The sequence below is a fragment of the Molossus molossus genome, unplaced genomic scaffold, assembly GCF_014108415.1.
Source record: "Molossus molossus isolate mMolMol1 unplaced genomic scaffold, mMolMol1.p scaffold_m16_p_20, whole genome shotgun sequence".
Classification (NCBI taxonomy): Eukaryota; Metazoa; Chordata; class Mammalia; order Chiroptera; family Molossidae; genus Molossus; species Molossus molossus.
Genome location: NW_023425356.1, coordinates 6,232,696 through 6,257,324, shown reverse-complemented (window position 1 = coordinate 6,257,324; position 24,629 = coordinate 6,232,696). Strand labels below are relative to the sequence as shown.

The 24,629-nt window shown below is 36.8% G+C and overlaps 1 protein-coding gene across 3 annotated transcripts; it reads right to left on the bottom strand.

The window, feature by feature from the left end:
* Positions 1-1,157: 1,157 nt before the first annotated feature.
* On the bottom strand, positions 1,158-23,372 carry RNPC3 (RNA binding region (RNP1, RRM) containing 3). Of its 3 annotated transcripts, none has more exons than XM_036272245.1 (15): positions 23,142-23,372; positions 21,659-21,706; positions 19,207-19,325; positions 18,351-18,434; positions 17,849-17,960; positions 16,711-16,779; positions 15,287-15,429; positions 12,002-12,127; positions 10,908-11,059; positions 8,191-8,355; positions 7,054-7,148; positions 6,903-6,961; positions 4,654-4,786; positions 3,702-3,772; positions 1,158-1,352 (listed from the first exon to the last, which is right to left on the bottom strand). In XM_036272245.1, exons 1-14 carry the CDS (start codon positions 23,331-23,333, stop codon positions 3,713-3,715), a joined length of 1,557 nt encoding a protein of 518 aa, XP_036128138.1. In that variant the 5' UTR covers positions 23,334-23,372; the 3' UTR covers positions 1,158-1,352; positions 3,702-3,712. The 3 variants fall into 3 exon arrangements, with proteins under 3 accessions (XP_036128138.1, XP_036128139.1, XP_036128140.1); XM_036272246.1 differs by lacking the exon at positions 1,158-1,352 and adding an exon at positions 1,605-2,856; XM_036272247.1 differs by lacking the exon at positions 1,158-1,352 and adding an exon at positions 1,605-2,856 and having other exon boundaries at positions 10,908-11,056.
* Between the last annotated feature and the right edge of the window lie 1,257 nt (positions 23,373-24,629).

Sequence of the window (24,629 nt, the reverse complement as noted above, 5' to 3'; positions counted from 1 at the left end):
TAACATCTGCACTTCATGAAAATGAAAAATAAATCAACATTAACAGGGGTTTCAAAGTTGATTCCAACAATGGATGACTTTGACGGGTTTAAGACTCCAGTGGAGAAAGTAACTGCAGATGTGTTGGAAGTAGCAAGAGAACTGGAATTAGAAGTGGAACCTGAAGATGGGACTGAATTACTATAATGTCATAATAAAACTTTTAACAAATGAGGAGTTACTTCTTATGGATGAGCAAAGGTAGTGAATCTGCTCCTGTTGAAGACTTGAAAAGACATGAAGACTTGAAAAGACAACAAAAGTTCTACTGTGGGTAAAAATGCTATCAAACAGCATTACATGCTACAAAGAAATTGATCATGAAAGGAAGAGTCAACTGATGTGGGAAACTTCACTGATGTCTTATTTCAAGGGTTTCAGCAACCAGGACCCTGATCAGTCAGCAGCCATCAACATCAAGGTAAGAGCCTCCACCAACCAAAACATTATGACTCACTATAGGTTTAGATGATGGCAGCATTTTTTTTTTAGTAATACTGTATCTGTAAATTAAGGTATGTACATTGTATTTTTTATATAGAGGCATAATGCTATCACATATTAAATAGACTACAATATAGTTTAAACATAACTTTTATATGCACTGGAAAATAAAAAAATTTGTGCCTCGCTTTAATGTGGTGGTCTGGAAGCAGACTGTAGTATCTGTGAGATGTGCCTGCACACGAAAGTTTTCCTGCTCCCGTAGAGTGGAAACTAACTTCACCAAAGGAAAGACGTGCACTTTTTGAGTGAGTGATAAATTGTGGGGGCACAAAATTCAAAGACTAAATTAGAGCAAAGTACCAATTCCCTAAACTGGGGAGAAAAGCAAAACAACAAAAACAAACACAGACCAAAATAAATTTAAAAACTCAATAAAACTCAGCCAGACAACAAAACTCCTAGAATAATTATAAGAGATAAGATCACTATTAGAGAAAATTTTGCAAGTATATGCACTGGTATCCAGGTACATATTTTTTTTAAAGGGCATTATATGTAATATTAAAATAAAATTTAAATTTAGTATTGTAAAATTACCTTAATAAAAAATTATGTAATTATCAAATTATACTTTGCTAGCTGTGTAAAACACATTAAAATTAAAAGTATTCTTTTATTGAAAAAATAATTTATTATATATGAAGCTGATTAAAATACACATAATATATTGCCAATAAACTAATTAAAGTGCATATAGACTTAATTGTTACATCACTTTAAAAGCTGTTACGCACAGTTCCATAGGCCAGGTGGTCAATTTCTTCTCAAAGATGGAAAACACGGGAAAGACAGAATTCAAAAGGAACCTAAAATACCATAAAAATTCATTAAAATAATCATGATTATAAAACAGTTCATTCCTTTAAAGATAACTAAAAGCTAGAATACTTATATTTAGAAAATTAGTGAATCATGTCAATACAAAATTTTATTTGTCTAAAAAACAGCTTATACAGACACTGATTTATAATGTTAAAATATATATATAACATGTAACTGTCCATACTGAAAAAAATACAATAGCAATTTCAATATCTATAACTGTACTGTGAGGGTGACAGTGATTATTAACAGATTTTTGAATTGTTTTCCCAGTTCTGATAATAACAGGACTTGCAGGAAGGAAATGGAGAGACACCAACAACCTTTGCTTTTCCACCTATAAAAGTTGGATGGGTGGGCTGGCTTTACCATTTCAATCTGACAACTAGTATCCAAATTGGTCAGTCCTTATAACTACACTAAGGGAATCTTCTCAAATTAGATTCTTTTTCCCATTCCCAGAGATCCCGGTTTACTAGTTCTAAGACAGAGTTCAGGAATCTTTAAGTCTAAAAATCCTTCCTCAGTGGTCTTCAACCTTGGTTGCATATTAGTCAAAACTTTGGGAGGTCTGAAAAATCCCAGTATCTATTGCACACCAGATGGATAAATCAAAACTCTGTGGGAAGAACCCAGGCATTAGTATATTTTTTGTGTATCTTTTTTTGTTTTGTTTTTTAATTAGTAAAAATTTCCCAGGTTATTTCCATGTGAAGCCAAGATTGAGAACCAGATCTGGCAATTCTGGCCATGAACCGGTGGGAAAACCGCTGTTCTTACACATACCCACCAGAGGGCTGTTTCTGTCCATTTAATGTGCTACCCTGAGTCAACATTCTGTCTTCCACCTCTGACATTCTTTTCTTCCTTTTGTTTTGTTTGGTTTAGAAAAAGAAAGAGGAGAGAGATACTTCTACTTGCTATCTAACTCAAAGGAGATTTTAATTATAACACCTCAGGTGTGAGGTCTGCTATTTGGAATTTACAAAGGAATCCAGTTATGCTTTCCAATATTTATATTAAAAAAAAAAAAAATCCTGTCCTCATCCAAATTTTACAACACATTATATAGAATACCTAAATTAAATATGTCATAAAACAGAACACGTGTTATTGAATTCGGTTCAGAAAATACAAAAATGAAGAAACAAAACAAAATTCTGTATTAAAGTAAATGCATACATTCTACAAGTAAATAAATTGACCTGATTCACTAACTTTCCCTGAAAAAATTACATAACCTAAAGGAAAATATAGAACATTTAGAAACAAATCTAAAAAACCCATAAAAGATTTGTTCAGTCAACAATGATATTTAGAAATATTTCTTTTAAGTTGCAAAAAATCATTGCTTAATCTGGATCTGTGGGTGGGAGGGACAAAACATTTTTGGGAAAAACAAAAAACAAAAGTACTGCCCCAAAAAGGATACAAGAAAGGATACACTTTGTATGACAGTATTACAGCAGTATTTACGCAGGAGTGCTTCTAAAGAAGAACAGCAGAATGCAGTTTAATTTTTCCTTACTTTCCACATTAAATTGACAAATAACTCATTTTTTAAAAACACACTGAAAATTGTTTCTTTTTAACTGTTCCACTAAGGTTTTGTAGGACTTCCGACTATACCAATATATACACTTTAAAACAAAATTCAAATATTAAAAGTATCTCATAGAAGGAATAAACATTAAGCAAAATTTTCTCTAAATTATATAATTTTTTTCAGCTTAGCACCAGTAATTTTGACCCATTTACTTCATGTTCTTCCAGTATACAAAGGCAGAAAGATTATAAATAAAATTATTAAAAAAAGATGTATTTCCATTCATCTTTCTTAAATCAATGTAACACAACTTTAAAGTTAGAAATGCTTAACTCTACATTTTAATAATAATATTAAAAATGCATTAAAATTACATATTTGAAAGACAAAAGACTTCAGTCCACAAAACATACCATATATTTCATTTCTTTGAAGCATTCAATTAGTAATTAATAATGCAAATATTCAGTCCCCACCAAAGGTGACCAATGTGTTCTGGCTTGGCCAATACACTTAGTCACAGGAAAACTGGGGGTGGGGGGGTTGGTTCCCCATGATCCGTACCCTAGACCTATTAAATCAGAAACTCCAGCAATTTGACACATTCCCCTTATAAAAATAATTCTCCAAATGTAACTTCTACATACAAATAGGCTTTATTTTGTAGTTATAATTTTGAAGTTTACCGGTAGGGTTGGGGAAACCACAGAGACCCTCCACGATAAGAGCTTAGGTGGCAAAATCCCAAAACACTCTCCTGCTTTTATTAATTCATATCCACACTTACCTTTACCAATTTCAACACTTTCTTTTTCCTTCTTTAGAATCTTGTTTTGGTCTAGCAGATCGAGCAAATTGCTAATATTTAAAAATTAAGGTTTCCTTCACAAAGATGAAAGTAATCTTTTCTAAATAATTGTCATGAACTTTCTAATTTAGGGTAGAAGTAGTTTTTGAATTTATCTTTTATATTTATTTTTCTACTGGCATTAAATATTTTCCTTTTCTCTCCAGCTGGATCTTTTACACCTAGACTCTCATCTATCCTGCTGATTTCTAGCTTGCAAACTGCATTAACTACTAAAAGCAGGATGGTTAATCAATGATATATTTTGGTTATTAGAACTCTCAGATATAAATATGAATTACAATACCATAAAATATGAAATAAAACTACAATGAATCGTATCTTTCTTTAAAGACTCCAAATGAATTTCTGGATACTGTAGTCTTAGGCTTAGTGTGAATACATACTTTAAGCTGTATGAGCGAAGCCTTTAGATTTAGCTAAATTTTAATAACCTCATGCTGCTGAGGTTCCTTTATTTTCCAATGAACATCTAAATAACATTTATCTGACTCAGCTCTAAGTACGTCTGTAACTGAGTATCTCAAGTTAGAAGGCCAGTTGTCAAGTCTTCTAAAGGAAGATAAAAATTAGTTTCAATTATACAGTCTTTGACCCAGAGACATGGAAAGGAGTACAGTTCAGACTGAGAAACCTCAGAGGAAGGGGGCGGGGGGTATGAATGAGATAAACAAAAGAACTTATACGCATGTATGACCAATGGACATAGACAACAATGCTGGGGGCGGAATTGGGAGGAGGGTGTCTAGGAGGGAAAAAGGCAAAACATCTGTAACAAAAATAAATTAATAAAAATTGGGAAAAAAAAATTCCATCTCAAAAAAAAAAATACACAAAACTAGTCTTTGGAACAGGCTGATGTAAAGGATACAACCACCATAGGTTTTCCAAAAAGAACATAGCCATTAGCTTCCTTTAAGGCTTTTGCTGCTGCTTTTTCGTTCGGGAGTCCAATGAAAGCTTGTCCTTTCATACGGCCCTCCTTCATCAAGCGTATATCAAACCTAGACGTCGAGGAAGAAAGAGTCATTTGGATCCAAAGAATGTCAAACCATTTTGCTGAAATGAATGCAAATATGTTGAACGATTTATAACTTTGCTATTTCAGAAACTAGTAAAAAGCACTACAGAATATAATTTGCACATTAATTACTCAGGATTTCTAAAATTGTATTTTGTATTCAGTTCTAAAACTGATTCTACAAGTAGGTAGTATAAGTTTGAGGATGAATTTATATCTACCTTGTCTTTTTTAGCTATTTTAAATGTGTTTATGTGATTTAAAACTTCTATTACTAGCAACTATAAAAGCAAATTTCTTAAGTTTTTATTTCATATATTTATTTTTAAACATTTCAATACTCTCTACTCAAGTGACAAAAAATCAACTACACAACCAAGAACAGAAGGGCTGATAAGAACCACAGAAAAGTGACAGAATTTCAGAGTAGGAAGAGTTGTTACTAATCACCCAGTCAAAACCATCACTTCACAGGTGATGCCCAGAGACAGAGATTTCTTTAAGGTCACACAAAGAGCTCAAGTTAAGAGATGGAAACATGAAGCAGATTTTTTTATTCCAAGTATAGAATTCTACTAATCCATGATGTATTATTATTATTTTTAAATGTTTTTATTGATTTATTAGAGAGAGAGAACCATACCGGCCAGGTGATAGTGTATTATTTTTCAATATTTTTGAGACAAAACTACATTCAAAACTCCTTAGAAAATCAGATTATAATCTGTAATTGCCATTTAGTCTATAGGATTAGCAAAAGCATATAAAGAATTAAAAAATGTAGTGAAAGTTTAAACAATTCAGATGACTAAGTCCTACAGGAAATAATTATTAATTTACCATTTTGTTGTATGGTATTATTTTTTCCCCATCAAATGCTAATTGCAGGCAATACTGGAAACAGAGGAAAAGGAATAAATATATACACACATTTGTATATATTTATGTATGTAAAATATTTATTTATTTATTCATTTTATAATCATGATGCAAAAGCAGCAATGAGAAAAAAGGACCAGTATTTTGCATAGCCAGCCAAAAACCTTTTGGTACCCCGATAAGAAGAGGTATCTGGAACTAATAGAGACTTTTAAGGCCTGTGCAGACCTATATAAAATGATACAGAGGCCAGATCAGACTTAAAAGTGCTGGTTGCACAAGAGGTGTAAACAAAATTAACTAGTTACAAGTCACTCCTCCATCTACCTCCACTGAAAAGTCTCTCCCCTCACCTATTCTCTATTTCTCCCTATTCCTAACTTATGAAGCCAAAACTCTAACTCCAAACATTAGCTTTTATATCATTTACAAATCATATTCCTCTCTCCACTCTCACAAAACTGGGAACTTGTTTGATGCAGTCCAGTTAAAAGAAGTTACTGCCAGGGTAAGAATCTAAAAAACGGTGTCTGACTGCTACATATCACGAAATGAGTCATTAAAACAGTTTTCAAAGTATAGTCTTTGCACCAGCAAAGTATAGTCTTTGCACCAGCAGCTTTGGCATTGTCCCGTGGACTGAGAGGTCCCTGTTCCATTCCCAGTCAGGGCATATGCCCGGGTCTCGGGCTCAATCCCCAGAAGGCAGCAAATTGACGTCTCTCTCTCTCTCTCTAAAAAAATAAATAAATAAAAACCATATTAAAAAAGTAAATAAATAAAGCAATTAAAAAAGAAAGAAATATATTCAGGGGCCCTGCCTCAACCCAGAAAACCAGACTCTCTGGGGATGGACCTGCAAACTGCTTCAGCAAGCTCTCCAGGGGATCCTATGCAGGGTAGCGTCTGGGAAGGTCTGCCCTGGAGCCGGAGCTTACGGTGAGGCCTATTTCTATAAGCGCGGTTCAGTGGAGCTCAGCCACAAACAGGCTTCACACACTGCTCACGGCTGCTGTCATGCTGCTGCAGGCACAACTGAGCTGCTGCAGGCACCAGATAGCCTGCAGTAAAGTTAAAATATTACATTTTTACTATCTGCCCGTTTACAGAGAAGTTTGCTGACTCCTGTTTATCACTAAAGGAAAAATGTTGGGATAAACAAGAGTTACTTAGTAACAGATTAAAAGAAAAAAGAATCTGAAAATATGACTACCACTTACATTATTCGCTGTGTTTCTGATGAAAAGTTAACGTATCTTCCAAAAATAAATTTAAGGTCCTAGAATTTCAACAAGAAATAAACAAGTAAGAAAGCCTGGCAAAAAAATAAATAAATAAAATAATAAAATTTATTTATAAATTTCAACCTACCTTTTCTTGAACATGTTTAGCTAAATTCTTTACATAAATCCTACAGTTTGGTTCGCCAGGTTCATAACTTCTGAAAACCGAAAGTGTTTCCATTTCTTATTTAAAAACAAACAAGGATATAAAATTAAGATATTTTTTATCAATTTTACAAAACTATAACATTCAAATATAAATAGAAAAAATTAGCATTATGAAAATGGTAAAACCATAAAAATGAGTAGCAATGTTACTAGTGGGATAAAAATACCATTAAAAATCTATACTGATAATATGGAATAAAGCTGAAAATTTTCAGGCTTCTAAAATAACTAAAATTTATCCAATAAAATATCTACTATTAAAGGTTCTTTAAGATGAGTTACTTTACTAGAAAGACAGAACCAAATTAATGTTATCACTAGTTGGTGCAATTGATTTGCTTCAAGTCAATTTCCCAAACCTCTAGGCACCAGCATATTCCAATGTAAGAACGAAGTACTCAAACATAATTATCAAGTTATTTCAGACAAACTGTAACTTCTAAGCCCCTATACTGCTACTTCTACTTAGTGTCAATAATCTGTTCCTGACAACGAGATATTCTATCAAAAATGCCTGTTAGAAGCCTATTTCCCAATATCATGGGAAAAGTTATAAGGTGTTACATGTCCATCTAAAATTCCTAAATATTTTCCTAAAATGTACAAAAACAGAACAAATTCTTTGGAAGTAAAAAGCTAGCATGTTAGATATAAAATCCTTAAATACAGACTTCCAATCACCAAATGATTAAAATTATTATTTTTAAACAAACGGTGGCTTTCATGACTCTCAGATGCAGCACCGTGACGATCTATTAGCTGGAATACATAGCTCCAGAATGTGGGCCACAGGATCCTGTCTAAGATGTCATGGAAAAGTTTTAGGAATGGAAACCAAAATATTTTCCAAACAAATATGAATTGGAAGTGTATTGTGAGACTTTTCTCCCTATGAAGTATGAGTATTAACACCCAAAAGTGGTGATGAAAAACATTAACTGGAGAGATGTTTTGAAGTCTATGCCTATGGGTAAATAACATGAAGAAAACTGTTTTATTTCTGAAGGGTCAAAAAAACGTAAAACAGAGTAAGTGCTGGTTTATTTCATGAAATTACCTTCTCTAGAAATCCTGCCCTTTTCCAGCTCCCTTCTAGAAATACATTCTGATGGCATCTCATCAGAGTCTTCTTTACTTTCCTCCGTGATGTTCAGATTAGGTTTGGGGAAGATCTTCCCAAATCCTATACTGGACTCATCAACGTCAGCAGCAGCAGGTAAATCTAAGAGTTAACATTAACAGCAGCCATTAACAACCCTTCCTTCAAGACAGTCTTAGTTTCCCATTTAATTTTTAAGATATGGCAATGAGCCCTCTGGTGTTTTTCTCAGTACTTTAGAACAGAGGTAGGCAAACTTTATCTGTAAAGGTTCAAACAGTAAATCTTTTAGGGTTTGCAGGCCAGATGGTTTCTGTCCTGATTATTCACCTGCCACTGTGACATAAAAACAGTGACAGACAAGAGCAAACAGTCAGATGGCTGCTTTGTGGTGCCATGTAGAGGCCTGGAAAGTGGAAAGGAAACGAATTCATTTTCAATATACGGGGAGGGCAAAGCAGGTTTACAGGTGTTCGTATGGAAAAAGACATGCAGGTTATGATTATTATAACAGGTTTACTAACTCAAAAGAATGTCACCTACTTTTTTCCCACTCCATATTTAGTTTCTATTTAGTTTGAAGTACCAGAGGGGCATCCAATAAAATGTTTACTCAGAGAGGTAGAATGTGTGCTTGGGGGTCAACAATCAATATTTTGTTTAACCTACCCACTCATTACTATTAGTAATTGTGTAAAAAGAAATTTTCAATTCATTAAAAAATTACATAATTATAAAAGGCATTCTGCAGATGGGATATGGTCATTCAAGATTATTTATACAGTGGGTATAAAGATTTAATAGTGCTACATCAGAATACTGTGAAACAACTATCAACCTTCTCAACGATGATTAAAATATTAAAATTAGCAGATTGCTTGAATAAACATCATAATATAAAGCATTCCTATTGAATGTACTAAAATAAATCCATTAAACCTCCAACAATAACAACAAAATAGTCGATCCTAATCTTGGTCCTACAAGAAGTAAAGAAAAATAATTATTTGAACACTTAAGAAATGACTCGTTTAATCAGGAATATTAAAAAATATTGCAAATTTTAAATTTTAGATGAAATGGATTTCATTAACAAAACATGAATTTTAGCTTCAGCAAAAATTAAACTGGCATTGGGGAGAGAGTTGGGAAGGGTTAGGGATAATCATTCACTAGAAAAAGCCCAGTTATAGTACCTACAAAGAAACAGCAAAATCTCTAAAAAGTTGTGAAAATGATGCAAAGAACATGCTGCATTTAGGAGTATGAAGTGTCTTCATAATGCACAAAAACCTGTGAAAGCAGACCTGTGGCCTGTGGGCATCAACATGAGACAAACTTGAAACTGCTACTTCAACATCACTATTGACACTGAGGTCGAATGGGACAGCTGCCTCCCTCTCAACATAGGTCTAAGCCCCTGAATAAATTAAGCTTAAAAAATAAAAATGTGTGACTAGCTATAAGATTAGAAAAAAAGCCATACACAAAGAAAATTATAAGTACTGAAACAATCAAGCACTGAAACAGGAGCGAGCTGAGACGGCAATGCACCCTCACTCAGCACGGCAGAGACAGGAATTCACACCAGCTGGTTTTTCTATGCGATGCCTCTGCAATATCTGCTAGAACTCTACCGATATCCACACCAGTGCTTCAACATATATGAACAAAAATGTACGTTCCAGTGTTTTCTGTAATAGTACAAAAATGGAAACAACCTCAACTTCTATCAACAGGGTAGGAGCAAATAGTATAACTATACTATTGAGTATTATGCAGCCATAAAAAAGTAAAATGTGTATTTGTAAGTTTGGACATAAGCCACTCCCACTAGACTTTAAACTCCAAAAGATCAGGGACCATGTCTAATCTGTCCTCTAGGGTCTTGCACAGAGCCTGCTACGCTCTATGCTCTCATTTAGTCATTACTGAGTCAATGACGAATACTATGTAAAACGTGATGCCCTTGTACAAACAGAAAAAAAAATAAAATGTGTCGCCCGTGTACAGAATAAGGTCTGGAAGGATATCTATGTACCAAATGATTAACCGTGGTTATTTCTAATTCATGGAATAGGGGACAATGGAGTCTGAAGTGTTAGCTTGTATTATTTCCAAAATTAAAAGATTTAAAGAACAAAGTAATGTCATTATAACATCAAATTAATGCCTAAAATAAGCAAAAAAAAGAATCTATAATTTCAATAAATTATCTTTAAATTTAAAACAGTATCTTGGTAAATGATCTTTCACGTTCTTTAGATTAAAAAAAAAGTTATATAAAATCTACAAGTCACAAGGGGGTTACATTGCTGTTTCCTAACCAATAATACGATTCTACTAACAGAACCATTGACCATCACATTTAACAAGCAATGAAAAAAATAAATCAACACAAGAAATTATTCTATTATATTTTTAGTGTAAACAACAGTACAAACCAGACTAAATTTTATCCTGGAGTTCATTACTAACAAAGGGCAACAGTGGCATTCTCATTGTGAACCACCAGTTTTCATTATATAAAAAAGTTCACAATGGATAGTATTCCATGATACTTAGAAAGACTTACCTGCTTATTTTAAATAGAGTTCACAAATACTAAGACAGAAACTATAGGTTTCTAATATAATTCTAACACAAAACTCTGAGAAGAACTAGATCATGCTTACCAGGATTTAGTTCTTCAAAATCTTCTTCCTTTTCCAAATCTTTCTTAAATGCAGCTGGCATGTCGGTAGATATGTGGAATTCGATTTTTTTATTCCCTACAGGTTGTGGTTGATCAAACACATCCGAAGGCGACAGCACCGAGTGTAAACTGCTGTTCATAAACAATCACAGCATTGCTTTGTAACCGCAAATGATATCTCGAGTAAAACACTATTTCATATTTACTGTACATTTAAAAAGCTAACACTGATAAAGCACGCAACACTATAGGTAGTTCCAAAAGTAAAATTTCCATTTAATATTTCAATAAACCCTGACAAATGTCCTAATGTAAGTACTGTTAAGTTCCTATTTAGATAGACAAAGAGACCAAAGACATGTTAAGAAGTTGCATCAACTCACTCAGTAGGTGACAGAGACAGTACGTGAGGACTATTGATTGTGAACCGAAGGGTATTTAACAACATGCCAAAAAGCTCATTCTCCATTTAATATAGGCATTTTGTGCACTGTATTCTACATACTATATAACAAAGTTGTCCAACAGAGTAGCTAATGAGCACCTGAAATGTTGCTGTCCAGATTAAAATATGCTGCAAGAAGAAAATACACACCAGACTAAAACATCAATAACTTTTTATATTAATTATATGCTGGATAATACTTTGTATATAATGGGTAAGATAAGGTAAGATAAAATATATTATTAATATCAATTTCATCTGTTTCTTTTTATTCTTCCACTGTAGCTATTAGAAAACTTGATCTTGTTAATTTTTTGAACTGTTCGGTGCTGCTACAGAAATTAAATGCATGTGGTGTCAGGACACACATAGGCAGGGAGCATACTTAAAGTGAAATGAAAAAAACAAGGATTAAAGACTCATTCCTTTAAAGAAAAATTTACAGTGTAGAAAAGTTAAATGAAATTAAAGTTGCAATTAAGAGTAACTTTATCTGAGTAAGATATTAAAATACATAGAATTCCACAGCAAACAGGCAAGTAAAATTTATTTCATGACTGTTTTCAAATAATGCGAGTTAAGCAAGCAGACAAGCACACCCAGAGCCCGTACTCAGAATGCAACCTCACCTGTGTGAGACAGACGTGGGTGGGAGCAGCATGTCCTTTATCTTTCGCTTTTTTCTAACATGGCGCTGCTTCGTTGCTTTTGGTCTTTTGGGCTGAAGATTCGCTAATTCCATTAGTTTGGCCACTCTACATTGGGGGAAGGGAAAGGGAAAAGACATTTCCTATTATAGATGCACAATTATTCACTACTGTTTCTGTTGGTCTTAAATCCATTCTTGGGTTTATAAATTATAAAATAATTTGTATGCTGTAAGTATTTCTAAGCAATCAATTCAGATATAATCCATTTGACAAAAGAACAGGTTCTAAATCTCTTTGTTCAACTTTCATCTTACTTTGACAAAATTGGAAATTTACTTAATTTATCTTTTAACGATAAGATTTATTATAAAAATTATTAGTTACCCCCTCCCCCCACCGTAATGGCTGGACATGATGGCAAGCAAAATGAATAGGATAGACTAATACAATCTGTGTAACTTTACCGCTCTTTTCTGGACTGCTATTTAGAAGGCCTTACAAACACAGTGAAATTATTTTGATTCATATTCTAATTATTAAAGAGACCTGGACTGAAGTATTTTTATTTAGAAATATTTTGTATATAATTGTTGCAAATCATCTAACTGAGTAACTTACTTGAGAACAAAGTTTTCAGATACTATATTCTGAAGTAGCTTATATGCAACAATCAAGGCATGGCAATCGATACCCTATATATTTAGTTTATTTCCATTATGAGTAATATTTAGAACAGATCTTAGCATTTTTGTGTCTTCCACAGGATCAACTCTGTTCCACAGAGCAGAAGTTCAAAACCCACTAGTCACAACTCTACTAACATTTGTGCAATATAAAAGCAAAACAAACATACACACAATAAAATGCAGGAAAGGAGGAGAAGAGTGTGGTTAAAATAAATTTTAAACCTTTTGTCCTAAGCAAGGAAAAATGTAAACACATACTGTAAACTTTCAACTTTAACCGTGGCCAACCAAAACTTTTATGAATAAATCCAGTTAAACAAAGCAAGTCTATATTCATAAATTGTTCATCCACTCTACACTAAGTCTCTACAACAGTTCCAGGCTTATAATTGGTAATCACTAAATAGTTGCTGAATAAATAAACAATGCCATTAAATTAAAAAATAAGATAAAATAAAACGCATTTCCAGAAGATAATAGAGAGGCATGAAACGAGATCGGTTCATAAAAAGACTTTGTTCTCATGACTCTGTAAACATAATGAAACAAAAACAAGCAAAAATGGTTTTGGCCAGTTTACATGTAGCTCTTCTATTTGCTATCATTATTTTTTATAAACAAGTAAAATTTACAGAGGATAATAACCCAATGTAGTACACTCCATACTGTTCTTTCTTTAGCAACAAATTAAAGTTACAGTCTATTAAGAACTGTAGGCCTTCCTAAGAGTCTCTATTCAAGACAGATACTCCACGTACCACTATTACATATGTAATTTCAGCTCCCCCCTACACATTGATTTAACTCTTTCCCTAGAAAGAGAACATATATTGAGCTACTACTTAAGTGAATGTTGACTCACTCATAATTAATTTGCTGATTGTTTGTTGCCAAATTCCCTGCTTGGATTTTGACTCATGTCGACCACTCCCTCTGTATCTGATTCCCATCATTTGTCCATACCAGTCTTCAAGGCTGGGAAGGCAAATTACAGCCCAAGGAACAAATCAAGCTGCCTGTTTCTGTAAATAGAAAGTGTTTTGGAACACAGGCTCATTCACTCATTTAGGTATTGTTATGTGTGCTTTCCTACTACAACAAAACTCATTGGCTTTAGCCAGAGTGTTTAGCAATTCCTGCTCTAGGCTGTGCTGTGGATTATATAGCTGAACATTATTATCAGCCTCCTGCTCTTCATCAGAATCATTCAATAACATATATGTAGATTGTCAATTAAAAACAACCAATTAAAAAACAATTCATCTGCAGTAGTTACTATTAATAGTTTGTTATGGAATCCTACAGAATTGTTCTAGGAATTTTTCTGAGGTAAGTCCAGGGGAATAAGCTAAAAAAGTATGAATGCAATCTAGTATTCTTCTTTCAGATATTTATATTCTATAAAATCTCCATAAACAAAAAAATCAGTGACTAATGGATCGCTGCCCCTAGGGAATCAGGAGTAGGTTCCTGCAAGCCTCTGCTCATACCATTCTATCAAATGATCAATACGACGTCATTTTGCATGTGTTATTACATTATTAATATACACTGCTGCCCGGCCGGTGGGGCTCACTGGTTGAGCATCAACCCATGCACCAAGAGGCTACCAATCGATATTCTCTCTCATTGATGTTTCTACCTCTCTCTCCCTCTCCCTTCCTCTCAGTCCACAGCACCGAAATTCATGCCTGAACAGACTTGTCTATTACGTGTTTGCTCCACAGGGCACAGCTCAGTGCTCTTGATCTTGGAAATATTAGCACATCAACACTATGCTTGGGGACCATTTAAAATGGCAAAATCACTAATGTATAATGCAAAAATGGGGAAAATGTGCTATTAAATAGACCATGAAAAGGACACTTGTTACAGAACAAGAGCTGACACAGGAAGGCAGTGTCCTACTTATCTAGGACTGTGCATATCGAACTCAAATGTGTCACCATCCCTGCATGCCCTCGTCCGCAAAGGACCCTACGAGCACTGCGACTACTGATTTTGGAGTCATGCATACATTTTAGTAAGTAGGCAAATTCATGAATATGGAATTCACAAATGAGGATCAATTGTACTTTATCACACCATAATCATAACTCTAAAAAATGACTCATCATCCAAAAATTTTTCCTTAGGTCCTGATATCTAGTCTCAAGTCTTAATCTAGAAATATCATGTTTGCTCTGGCCAAGTGGCTCAGTTGGTTAGAGCATTGTTCTGTGCACCAGGTTTTGGGTTCAATCCCCAGTTAAGGCATGTACATGACACAACAGATAGATGCTTCTCTCTCACACGGATGTCTCTCTCTCTCTCTCTCTCTCTCTCTGTCTTTCTCTCTCCCTCTCCTTCCCTCCCTTCCTGCTGTTAAAAAAAAAAAAATCAGTAAACATATCCTTGGGTGAGGATTAAGGAAAAAAAAGAGTTTATAACTACTACATGCTTGAGAGAGTAGAGCCAGGGATGAGTAAATTCTAATATCCCCAAATCATGGAGAATTAAATTAAGAACAGCAAGAACATCTCTTTCCAGTAGTTTGTGTTCCTTAGAATCTAAACAAATATTACTTGAAATCACAGACCTCTGTCTGTCTTCCTCATCACTGCTTTCGTATTCTGACTCTTTACTAGACAAGTCCTCATCTTCATCTGGCAGAGGAGGTTCCTCCGGTGGCCGAGGAGACGCAGGTGGCAGAGGTGCGTGTAACGGCAGATAGTCTTCATACTAAACAAAAACAACCCATGATGTTATCGGAACAGGAAAACCACTTCCATTCAGATGCATGGCTCGCATCTCTCTCTAGCTCACGATATTCTCACACACTCCACACAGAGGGAGGGACAGCAGCTGTGACAGGCGGCTAGCTGAGCAAAAAACATGTTTCTTCTTCCTGGACACCTGGCTGGAATGAATTTCCAAATGCTGCTGCCAGTCAGATTTCACCATGGAACTGAGTTTTAGCCAGCGGAACGTTGGCATAAAAACTTTCCACACATGTGCTTCTACCCTTCCTTGCTCTGCAGACTGTGCGGCAACGCCCTCATTAACCTGGAGTCAACTGGGGTCTGTTTAAAGACTCAGTAGAGCAGAATATCATTCTGCTGTGTTTTTGGAATGACTCTGACATGAGCAAGAACTAACTAATACTGCGTTAAGTGACTAAGACTTGAATATATTTTGTTAACTGCAGCTAACATGCTCTTAACTAATATCCCTGCACCATGCCAGGCAATGAGGCGGTGGGTTACAGAGGAAAATGATGATGCTAATAGTATACACAGTGGAAAAGCAGCCAATCCAAAATACACAAAAGAAAAGCAAATTTTCTACTAATGAACTTCAAAGGGAAGGGGGGAGGTGGGAAGAGATAAACCAAAGAACTTATATGCACAAATGCATAACCAATGGACACAGAAAATAGTGTAGGAAGGCTGGAGAGGAATGGGAGTGGGGAGGAGGTGGTCAACAGGGGAAAAGAAGGGGGGAGGTGCATCTGTAATATATTCAATAAAGATGAGTTTTAAATACTAATATTAATAATAATTTCTCATTGCTATTATCTAAACAAGGACTATGGCAAAAATAACAACTAGAATTATTCAAGAACAGACAAAGCCTATAATCTAAATTACTGATGAATTTGCATAGTAAAGTCTAATTAAAATATTAGCAACCTTTCTTCTGCAAATAAAGCTCTACATGCAAAAAAAACTGGAACAATGGGAATTTGAAGTAATTCCGTGTGTTCCATGTGATTATCTCACAGGAGGGCTCATGGCTCTGGATCAAAGGACTAACACGCTGGCAGAGGTGAGGGCCTCCTCTAGCTCTCTCCCACTTTCAGTCTCCACTTACCCCTTGTTATCATCACATTAACTGTGTATTTGCTCCTTATTTTCAGTGCACATTAGAGGTCACTGGCACAACATCTGCAACATGCAGCCTCAATAATCCCACTTCTGGAAAATAAGTTTTAAACCTTGAAAATTTTAAGAGCTTTCTTACCATGGGAGGTCGTGCAGTGATTGGTCCAAAAGGTGTGGGCAAATTCATTTTATTCATAAGATGAAGCACCTTAAAGTGATATAACATTTAAGATCACTTAGTAAAATGATGATTCAACTCACATATTTTATGTACTTAAAAACTCTGCAATAACACAGAGGCCGGCAGACTTTTCGCCTTTATAATCCCAGGACAGTCTAAAGCAAGGCCCTGGTGTATCTCAGATTAGCCTTCTATATGTTTGTCAATTCTATATATATTATTCTTATTATTAAAGTGTAAAATCTTCTGAATGTTATTTTCCCCTTCATTATTGTGAAATCAGGATATACAGAGAAGTAAAATAAGAAAATAAACATTACCTATGTTCTATACTTCAAAAAGTATCTCATTACTATCAATTCTTCCAAACACTTGCCAAGGGGTCAACTCTGTCTCTTCCTTTAAGAAAGAATCTCTACTTAAAGGTGTATGCTAAAGTAACAAAAAAATTACCAGAAATTTTATTTCCCAAATTACCTTATGTTTATTAGTATTATTAACACTAAACATACCAGTTGGCCTATGCTGTAGTTTATAAAAGCCTTTACCTGAATGTAGCAATATTTCATTACCATCTGAAGTGGACTCAATGTTTGTGACCTACCCCACTTCCCAAATTCACATGTTGAATATTAATCCCCAATGTGATGGTATTAAGGGAGGGGGCTTGGGAAGTAATGAGGTCATATGGTAGAACCCCCATGAATGGGATTACTGTCCCTCATGACAGGGACCCTTAGACTCTCTCACCCTCCTCCCGCTATGTGAGGATGCACAGAAAAAAACAGTCACCTGCAACCCAGACGTGTCCCTCCACCCCTACCCCCCGAATCCCACCACGCTGGCACCCTGGTCTTGAGCTTCCAGATTCCAGTAAATGAAAAATAACTTTCTGCTGTTCATAAGCCGCCTGTCTGTGGCCCTTAGTTACAGCAGACTAAACTGATTAAGACACCTTTAAAATATGGTAGTATCACTGCCTGTTGGAATTAGTCTAATTAATACTATATGAAAAACTATGAGAATTAACATGGAAAATAACATATCAAGTTATATAGGCATTTACTTTGAGGAAAGTTGGTTTTATTCTACTTACCTGTACATAGAACTTAGGCACACTTGCCAAAGCATTCACAATGTTTGCCAGGATTGTGCTGGATGGCGGTGGGTACATGTACTTGAGGCATGAATTTAGAGGAAAAGTGAGCCTAAAAGAAATATTTAAAATGCTTATCACGTTTTATTGAGTTTCATATCAATAACTCATATTAGGTAATCTGATAACATATAAAACTTCAAATAATTCATTGCTCTAGATTTACTTTGTGCCTAATATATCCAAATGAGTCCATTTAAAAAGAAACTTGCCTTCCGACTGCAATAAAGAAAAGTAATATATTTCTTATCAAACCTTATCTTATAGCTCTGAACATTCTAATAAAGCCAAATTCAGTAATAATCTCATAGAGCTCAAAATGTTTAATCAACAGATTAAAATATACATGACAAAATATCCCTTTTAAAAAATATTTGATTTGCAATACACAAACACACACACACATACACACCCAGAACAACAAAATACAAAAAGCACTAACCCATGGTTTGGTGCAATTCCATTTTCTATAGTTAAACAACCAAGTTCTTTCTTTTCTTTATCCTCTTCCACAGGTTCATCAGACCTAGGATATACAGAATCAAAGTTGATCTTATCTTCAGAAATAAAGTGAAAAACTGCACACACAGAAACATCTTTGCACACATAGCATTATGAAAAGCAGTTCCATAATAAATAAAACTTCCAGGTACTGTACAAGGCATGCCACGTTTCATCTACTCTGCACTGCAACCCTATGGAGATGGTGTGACAAATCCCACTGACCATTAAATCCCCAGAAGTTTACATGGTGCACAATAGTGATGCTCCAATTTCTTCAATGTTCATTTTACCACTCCCTCCCCCAATTTCTAATTCAGTAGGACTGGGTTAAGGCCCAAAAATCTGTATTCCAATCAAGATCCTAGAGGATGAGGCCCATCCAGGGACTAGCCTTTTCTGAATCGAATGTTCAGGAAATTCTTAAAGCTTATATAACCACAAAGAGTTATAGCGAGGAACCAATACCAGGCTTTGATTTCAAAGGCCATGCCTATCCATGACACCCATTATCTGGACTACAACAAAGACTTTATGCTAGTTACCTTCCCTTCATGTAAAGTTGGATACTTTACTCTCTTTCCACTTCACATTAATTCCTAATACTGTATTAAATCAACTCCCAATGCAGGATTAGAAACAAAAATATATTGTTTTAATGTACTAGATTCAATTAGAGAGAGATGTATCATTTATTGTTTCGAATTATTTACTTGCTAGTCTGAAAACAATCCAGTAGCAATAAAACTGATTGCAGAGCACTGTAAAATGTTAGGAAAACCTTACTACCTACATACCTTTTCTTTCTGTCAGTGCTTGAAGAGGGACATGGGGACTGAACTTGATCTTGCTCTTTTGCAAATTCAACAACTAAAGTGTGACCTAAAAGCTTCAGCTGGTGGAGTCTTGTCAATGCCTTCATTTGGAAGAAAAGAGTAAAAAGTTTGATAAATACACTAAAAGTTGTATGTTAGAGACCATCCACATTTATACATGCTCTTTGTTAATGCTGTTATCGCTTCATTGGCTAGTTCTTACCCATTTCTCATCTCAGGCTGTCAAGCCTGTCTACTTATTAAGGACTGTTTCCTATCACTTAGCAAAACTAAAGTCTGGTTAAATCCAACTCTGTTTATTCTCAGGCAGCTGGAAATGGTTAGAAAATAAGGACAATGCATCTGCTCTGTCTCACTTTAACTTCAAGACCATGACCACAAATCTGAGGGTGGGCCAGGATGATGCCACAGAATTCCATATTATATTTTTAGTTCATTTTTTTTACCAGCCAATCTTTGTTCCTCAACCTCACAATATTTCTTTCCTATTCTTTTAGCATAGGACCTTGTTTCCTACTTTGAGAAAACTGAAGTGACCAGATGAGAACTTCTGATTCCCAACATAACTCCCACCTATCAGCATCTGCATTCACACATTCTCTCGCTCATCTGTTTTCACAGTATTAAATATCCATGTTTTTATCTTTATCCAGTTGCTCGATTTGGATCCTAATTCCCACCCTCTCTCATATCTACTCACGAGTCCCTCTTCTACTCCCTAGAATTGTATAGAGAATGGTCTTACCTACACTGCTAATCGTGTCCTCCACAGGGGCATCCACACATCAGTATACAACGTGCTCCTATTTTTCCCATCCTAATTTTTTTCTTCATCTAGTGATCCTATTTACCACTGCTTCCCCTTTTAATTACCCTTGCAGTAAAACTCCTTAAGAATTACCTAAGCCCTCTAACTAAAATCCCTCTCCTCCCATCTAGTCTCAAACGCATTCCAAATTAGCTCATGCCTTAGTCAAGTGCACTGACATTGCCTGTCATAGATAACAATAAATTCTGTATTGCCAAGGCAAAGGCCAATGGTCAGTCTTCATTTTACTGCATTTAACACAGTTGATCTCTCCCTCCTGATACATGTTCTTCACTTGGTGTCAAAACACCATAGTTTCCTATAATTTTCTTTCACTAGTTTCTACTCCTCAATCTCTTTGGCTTGTGCCTTCTCAAACTCTTAATACTGGCATACTCCATAACTATTATTGGTCCTCTCTACCTAATTGCTTGGTGATCTAAACAAGGAATCTTAAGTATAAACACCATCTCTATGATTCATTTATAACTTCAGCCCAAGCTTCTGTCCTAAAGTTCAGAAACATACATCCAACCTACTAGATAGCTCCCCCTGGGTGACTAATAAGCATCCAAAATAAAAACTTCAGAAAGGGAGACACTCATCTTCTCTCCCTAACCTCCCAAATGTTCTCCATCTGGAACCTTCCCCATTTCAGTTGATGGTAACCATTCTTCCACTTACTCATGTCTAAAACCTTGGAATCATCCATAAACACTTCTTTCCACATTGCATATTCAAACTATATGTCTCCACCTTCAAAATACAACCAGAATCTAACCATGTCTTACCCTCTCCACTGCTATAACCGTGGGCCAAGCAAACACCATCATCTCTAGATTGAATTACCACAAAAATATTGTAACAGATTTCCCTGTTTTTACTCTTTCACATCTGTTCTCAACACAACAGCCAAAGTAATCATTTTAAATATGTAAGTCAGATTATGTTACTGTTTGCTCAAAATACTACAATGGCTACCCATTTTGCTCAAAGTAAAATCTTGGGTACTTATAATACCTGATATGACACATATTACTTTTTTAACCTCAAATCCAATGATCGCCCTCTCATTTTGTCTGCTTCGGCCACACGGGCTTACTTGAGCAGGAAGACATGCTCTTGCACTAGAGCCCCTGCTCTGGCTATTCATCTGCCTGCAATGCACTCTTCCAGACACCCCTTAGCTAACTTCCTTCACCTCCTTCAAACTGCCGCTTAAATACAACCCTGACCATGTTAACTGAAACTTAGCCCTCCCAACTCAGCACTCCTGATCCTACTGCTCTTTTTTCTTTTCCTAGCATTTATCACGTTCTAAAATATTAAACAATTTAAGTTAGTTATTTATGATTTGTCTCCCTTTTTGAGAATGTGAACCTCAGTGAGGGTATCTAGTACACTGTTAATCGATTATTCTTATGTCCAAAAACCTAAAATTTGTGTAAGATCTGCAAACTGACACACCAAATATAGCCTGTGGGGCCATATCTTGATATACAAACGCTTTTGCTTGTTAAAACTATAGTTTAACATTATGTTTTAGTTTTGAACCAAGATTATAGAAAATTGCTAATAACTTTAATAGTAAAGAAAAAGTCATACCTTTATAGCAGCTTTTTCATTAGGGAAAGTAGCAAACGCTGTATGTTTCTGAAAAAGAATTAAGGTAAAGATTATTTCTAATATAATTTCAGTTTTTCATAAGGAAATCTGATATTTTACCAGTTAACAGTGATTTGACACAATAAAATTTTGGAACAGGATGAAAAATTGAGATCATTTTAACTGATTACTATTAATTTCATTACAGTGGTTCTGAATCTTCCCTGGATCAGACTGGAGATGAAAACTATGTAGCCTTTTTTGTATACAGTTATGCAAACACACACTGCACATTCCACATATACTGTCAAATAGTACAACAGACCAGAAGTTCAAAACTGCTTCTATACCCAAAGGACCATCCTTAAACCACCCAAAACTATAAAATACCTGCCACTTTATAACACATCTAAAGATCTTAAACTTTACACAGCCAAATGCAGAGTGTAAAAGATCCAACAAAAAGTACTTCCTTGAGCACATGCTTCCTTAAGGCTTTATCTTTGTAATAAGGGCTCAATGGGAGAAGTCTATTTTTAAATATAAATTGTAAATATTTTTTAAAACCATCAGAAAAGGAACATAAAATAAATTATGCTAAGGAAGAGTTCTTGCCAATGCTCACCAAAGCATTGAAAACTGATTGAGTAATTATGCATTGGTCTAATCTGAATCAAGATAACCTAATTAAGTGTACTTAAACTGAATCACATAGAATATTTGCATTTGCTGGTATACAACAGGTCCTCGAATGTCATTTTGTTAAAAGTCCTCTCGTTATTAAGGCTGATGAGCTGTCTCAGGAACTTAACTCTTTGTTTATACCAGTCAGCCTATGGGAAAACTGGACTCCTTCGTAGTTCTGCTTAAAGTTGTGAAACCGATCAACGACACTGAGGACTTACTGTACATGACACTGTGATCAAAACTGGTCTCAACCCTGGCTGCATATCAGAATCATCTGGGGAGACTTCAGAACTTTTGGTGACTTGCCCCATCTAAGACCATCTTGCAGAAACTTAGCGCCTTACTCTTAATGCAGACAAATCCATCTAAAACATCTTCAGGTACAAAAGAAAGAAAATAGAAATGCTATCACTAGTTGGTAGTTTCTCCTCTATGCTAATCGAGTGTCTTAACACTGGCTTATAAATGAATCGAGTTTTTTTTTTTTAAGTTCTTTGTTCCGTATTTCCGAGAGTACGGAGTGAAACAGCCCTAAATTCGGAGTCTGGGGATTCCCAGAATGGGTCGGGGAGGGAACACGACCGAGCCACGACCCATTCTCCTGCCTCGCCTTTCTCACTGGCCGTGTCCGCGGCTGTCACCGACCCAGGCTGCAGCCCACTAAAACGTCCCCTGGCACGCAGAGCCGGCTGCAAAGCAGGGACGCCCCCACGCGAGCGCCTCTCCACTACTATCCGTCTTCCCCCCGGGTCGGCCGCCCCGGGCCCTGCGGGTGGGGGGACCGGCGCGCCCTTACCAGACGTCCCTTATCGGACAGGACGCGTACGGACTGCGCCCCGAAGTACTTGAGCAAGTCCTCTTTCTCCTCCGCGGTCAGCTCGGCTGGCAGGTGCCTTACTAGGAGGGTCCGGTCGCCCCGCGGCGGGGAGAGCGAAGCAGAGCTCTGGCATCCTCGAGACATCGGCAGCGGCTGCTCGGGGGCCGCCATCAGCGTCGCAGACACAGCAACAGGACGCAGGGCGCAAACGCCCCGGGAAAACACAAGCTAGGATAAATGAATGTGTTTCCGCCTCGCGCTAAGGATTCTGGTAACACGGAAATGCCGCGTGAGACGGCCGGCTTCTCGCGAGATTTGCGCCGCGGACGCCTGCTTCGTCCTTGGAGGCTGGTCCTTGGGACTGAGAGGCGAGGTTCTGCAGTGATTGGGAAGTAACGTGATTAAAATTGCAGGCAGCTGCTGAAGCTATTAAAAACAAAAATGTTCCCGAGACCGGTGTGAGGATTAAAAAACGCGTCAAAGAAGGAACAGAGGAAAGACATTAATCGGGCCAAAGAAGGAGGGAATCCCAAAAGACAGGAGTCGGCCGCGCCTGCGCGAGCTGGGAGCGCGGGCCTGGGCTGGGCGTGGCGCCTGCGCAGTTCGAGCGCGTCCTGCCCTCCGACTCGGCTGATTTCCCAGAGTCATCGTCCGCCGGGAGGGGGGGAGCGTGCAGTGGAAGGTTGTGGGGTGTGGGTTTACTCTTGGGATAAAGCCCAAAGACAGCAAGTTATTTCTTCAATTCACTAGGGTCCACGCAGGGAGAACTCAGGCTAAGGAACAAAGAGTTGAGGCAGACACGTGTTTTGATTTCTGGAATCATCGATATAGCAGCCGGGTGGGCGCTCAGTGTTCATTTCACAGAGAGGGGGGCCTCTTGGGAAGGAGAGCCTAGTAGACTAGTCTATGTAGTCATCCTCTCCCACGCCCCCAACACGGGTAACCCGCACAGCAGCCCCAAGGGTGGTACTCCTTTCCACCCTGTGGCGGAGGACACGCCCCGATGTGCACAGATGTAAATCGCACAGATAGTCGGTGCCGGCGCTGGGCTCTGATGCTGCGAATGTGAGCCACTGCTCCGCACAGTTCCCGGCAGTGAGGCTGAGATCGCCCGACAAGAGAGCCGGGAATGGCTCCGGCGCCGTTCAGTGAAGGGAGAGAAGTACTATTCCAGGTGCAGCTGCGGGGAGGGGGCCGAGTTGCCTCTTGCTGCCCTTTCTACAGTCATGTACAACCAAACGAGCGGTACATTCTAAGAAAAGAGTGCTTGGGCGGTTTCATTGTGAGAACATCGGAGAGTGCGCTTACACAAACCTAGATGGTATAGCCCACTACACACTTAGGCCACATGGTATAACCTATTGCTCCTAGGTTACAAACCTGTACAGCATGTTACTGTACAGAACAACCCGAGATTAAGTCACCATACAAAGCAACTGGAGATTCAATCAAGCACAAGAGAAAATG

Coding starts and splice junctions, on each gene's coding strand:
- RNPC3 (XM_036272245.1), bottom strand. CDS start 23,333: ATGGCGGCCCCCGAGCAGCCGCTGCCGATGTCTCGAGGATGCCAGAGC. Junction 17,961..18,350: donor GGAATTGCACCAAACCATGG/GTTAGTGCTTTT, acceptor TATTTCTTTTAG/GCTCACTTTTCCTCTAAATT. Junction 6,962..7,053: donor CTAAACATGTTCAAGAAAAG/GTAGGTTGAAAT, acceptor TTGAAATTCTAG/GACCTTAAATTTATTTTTGG.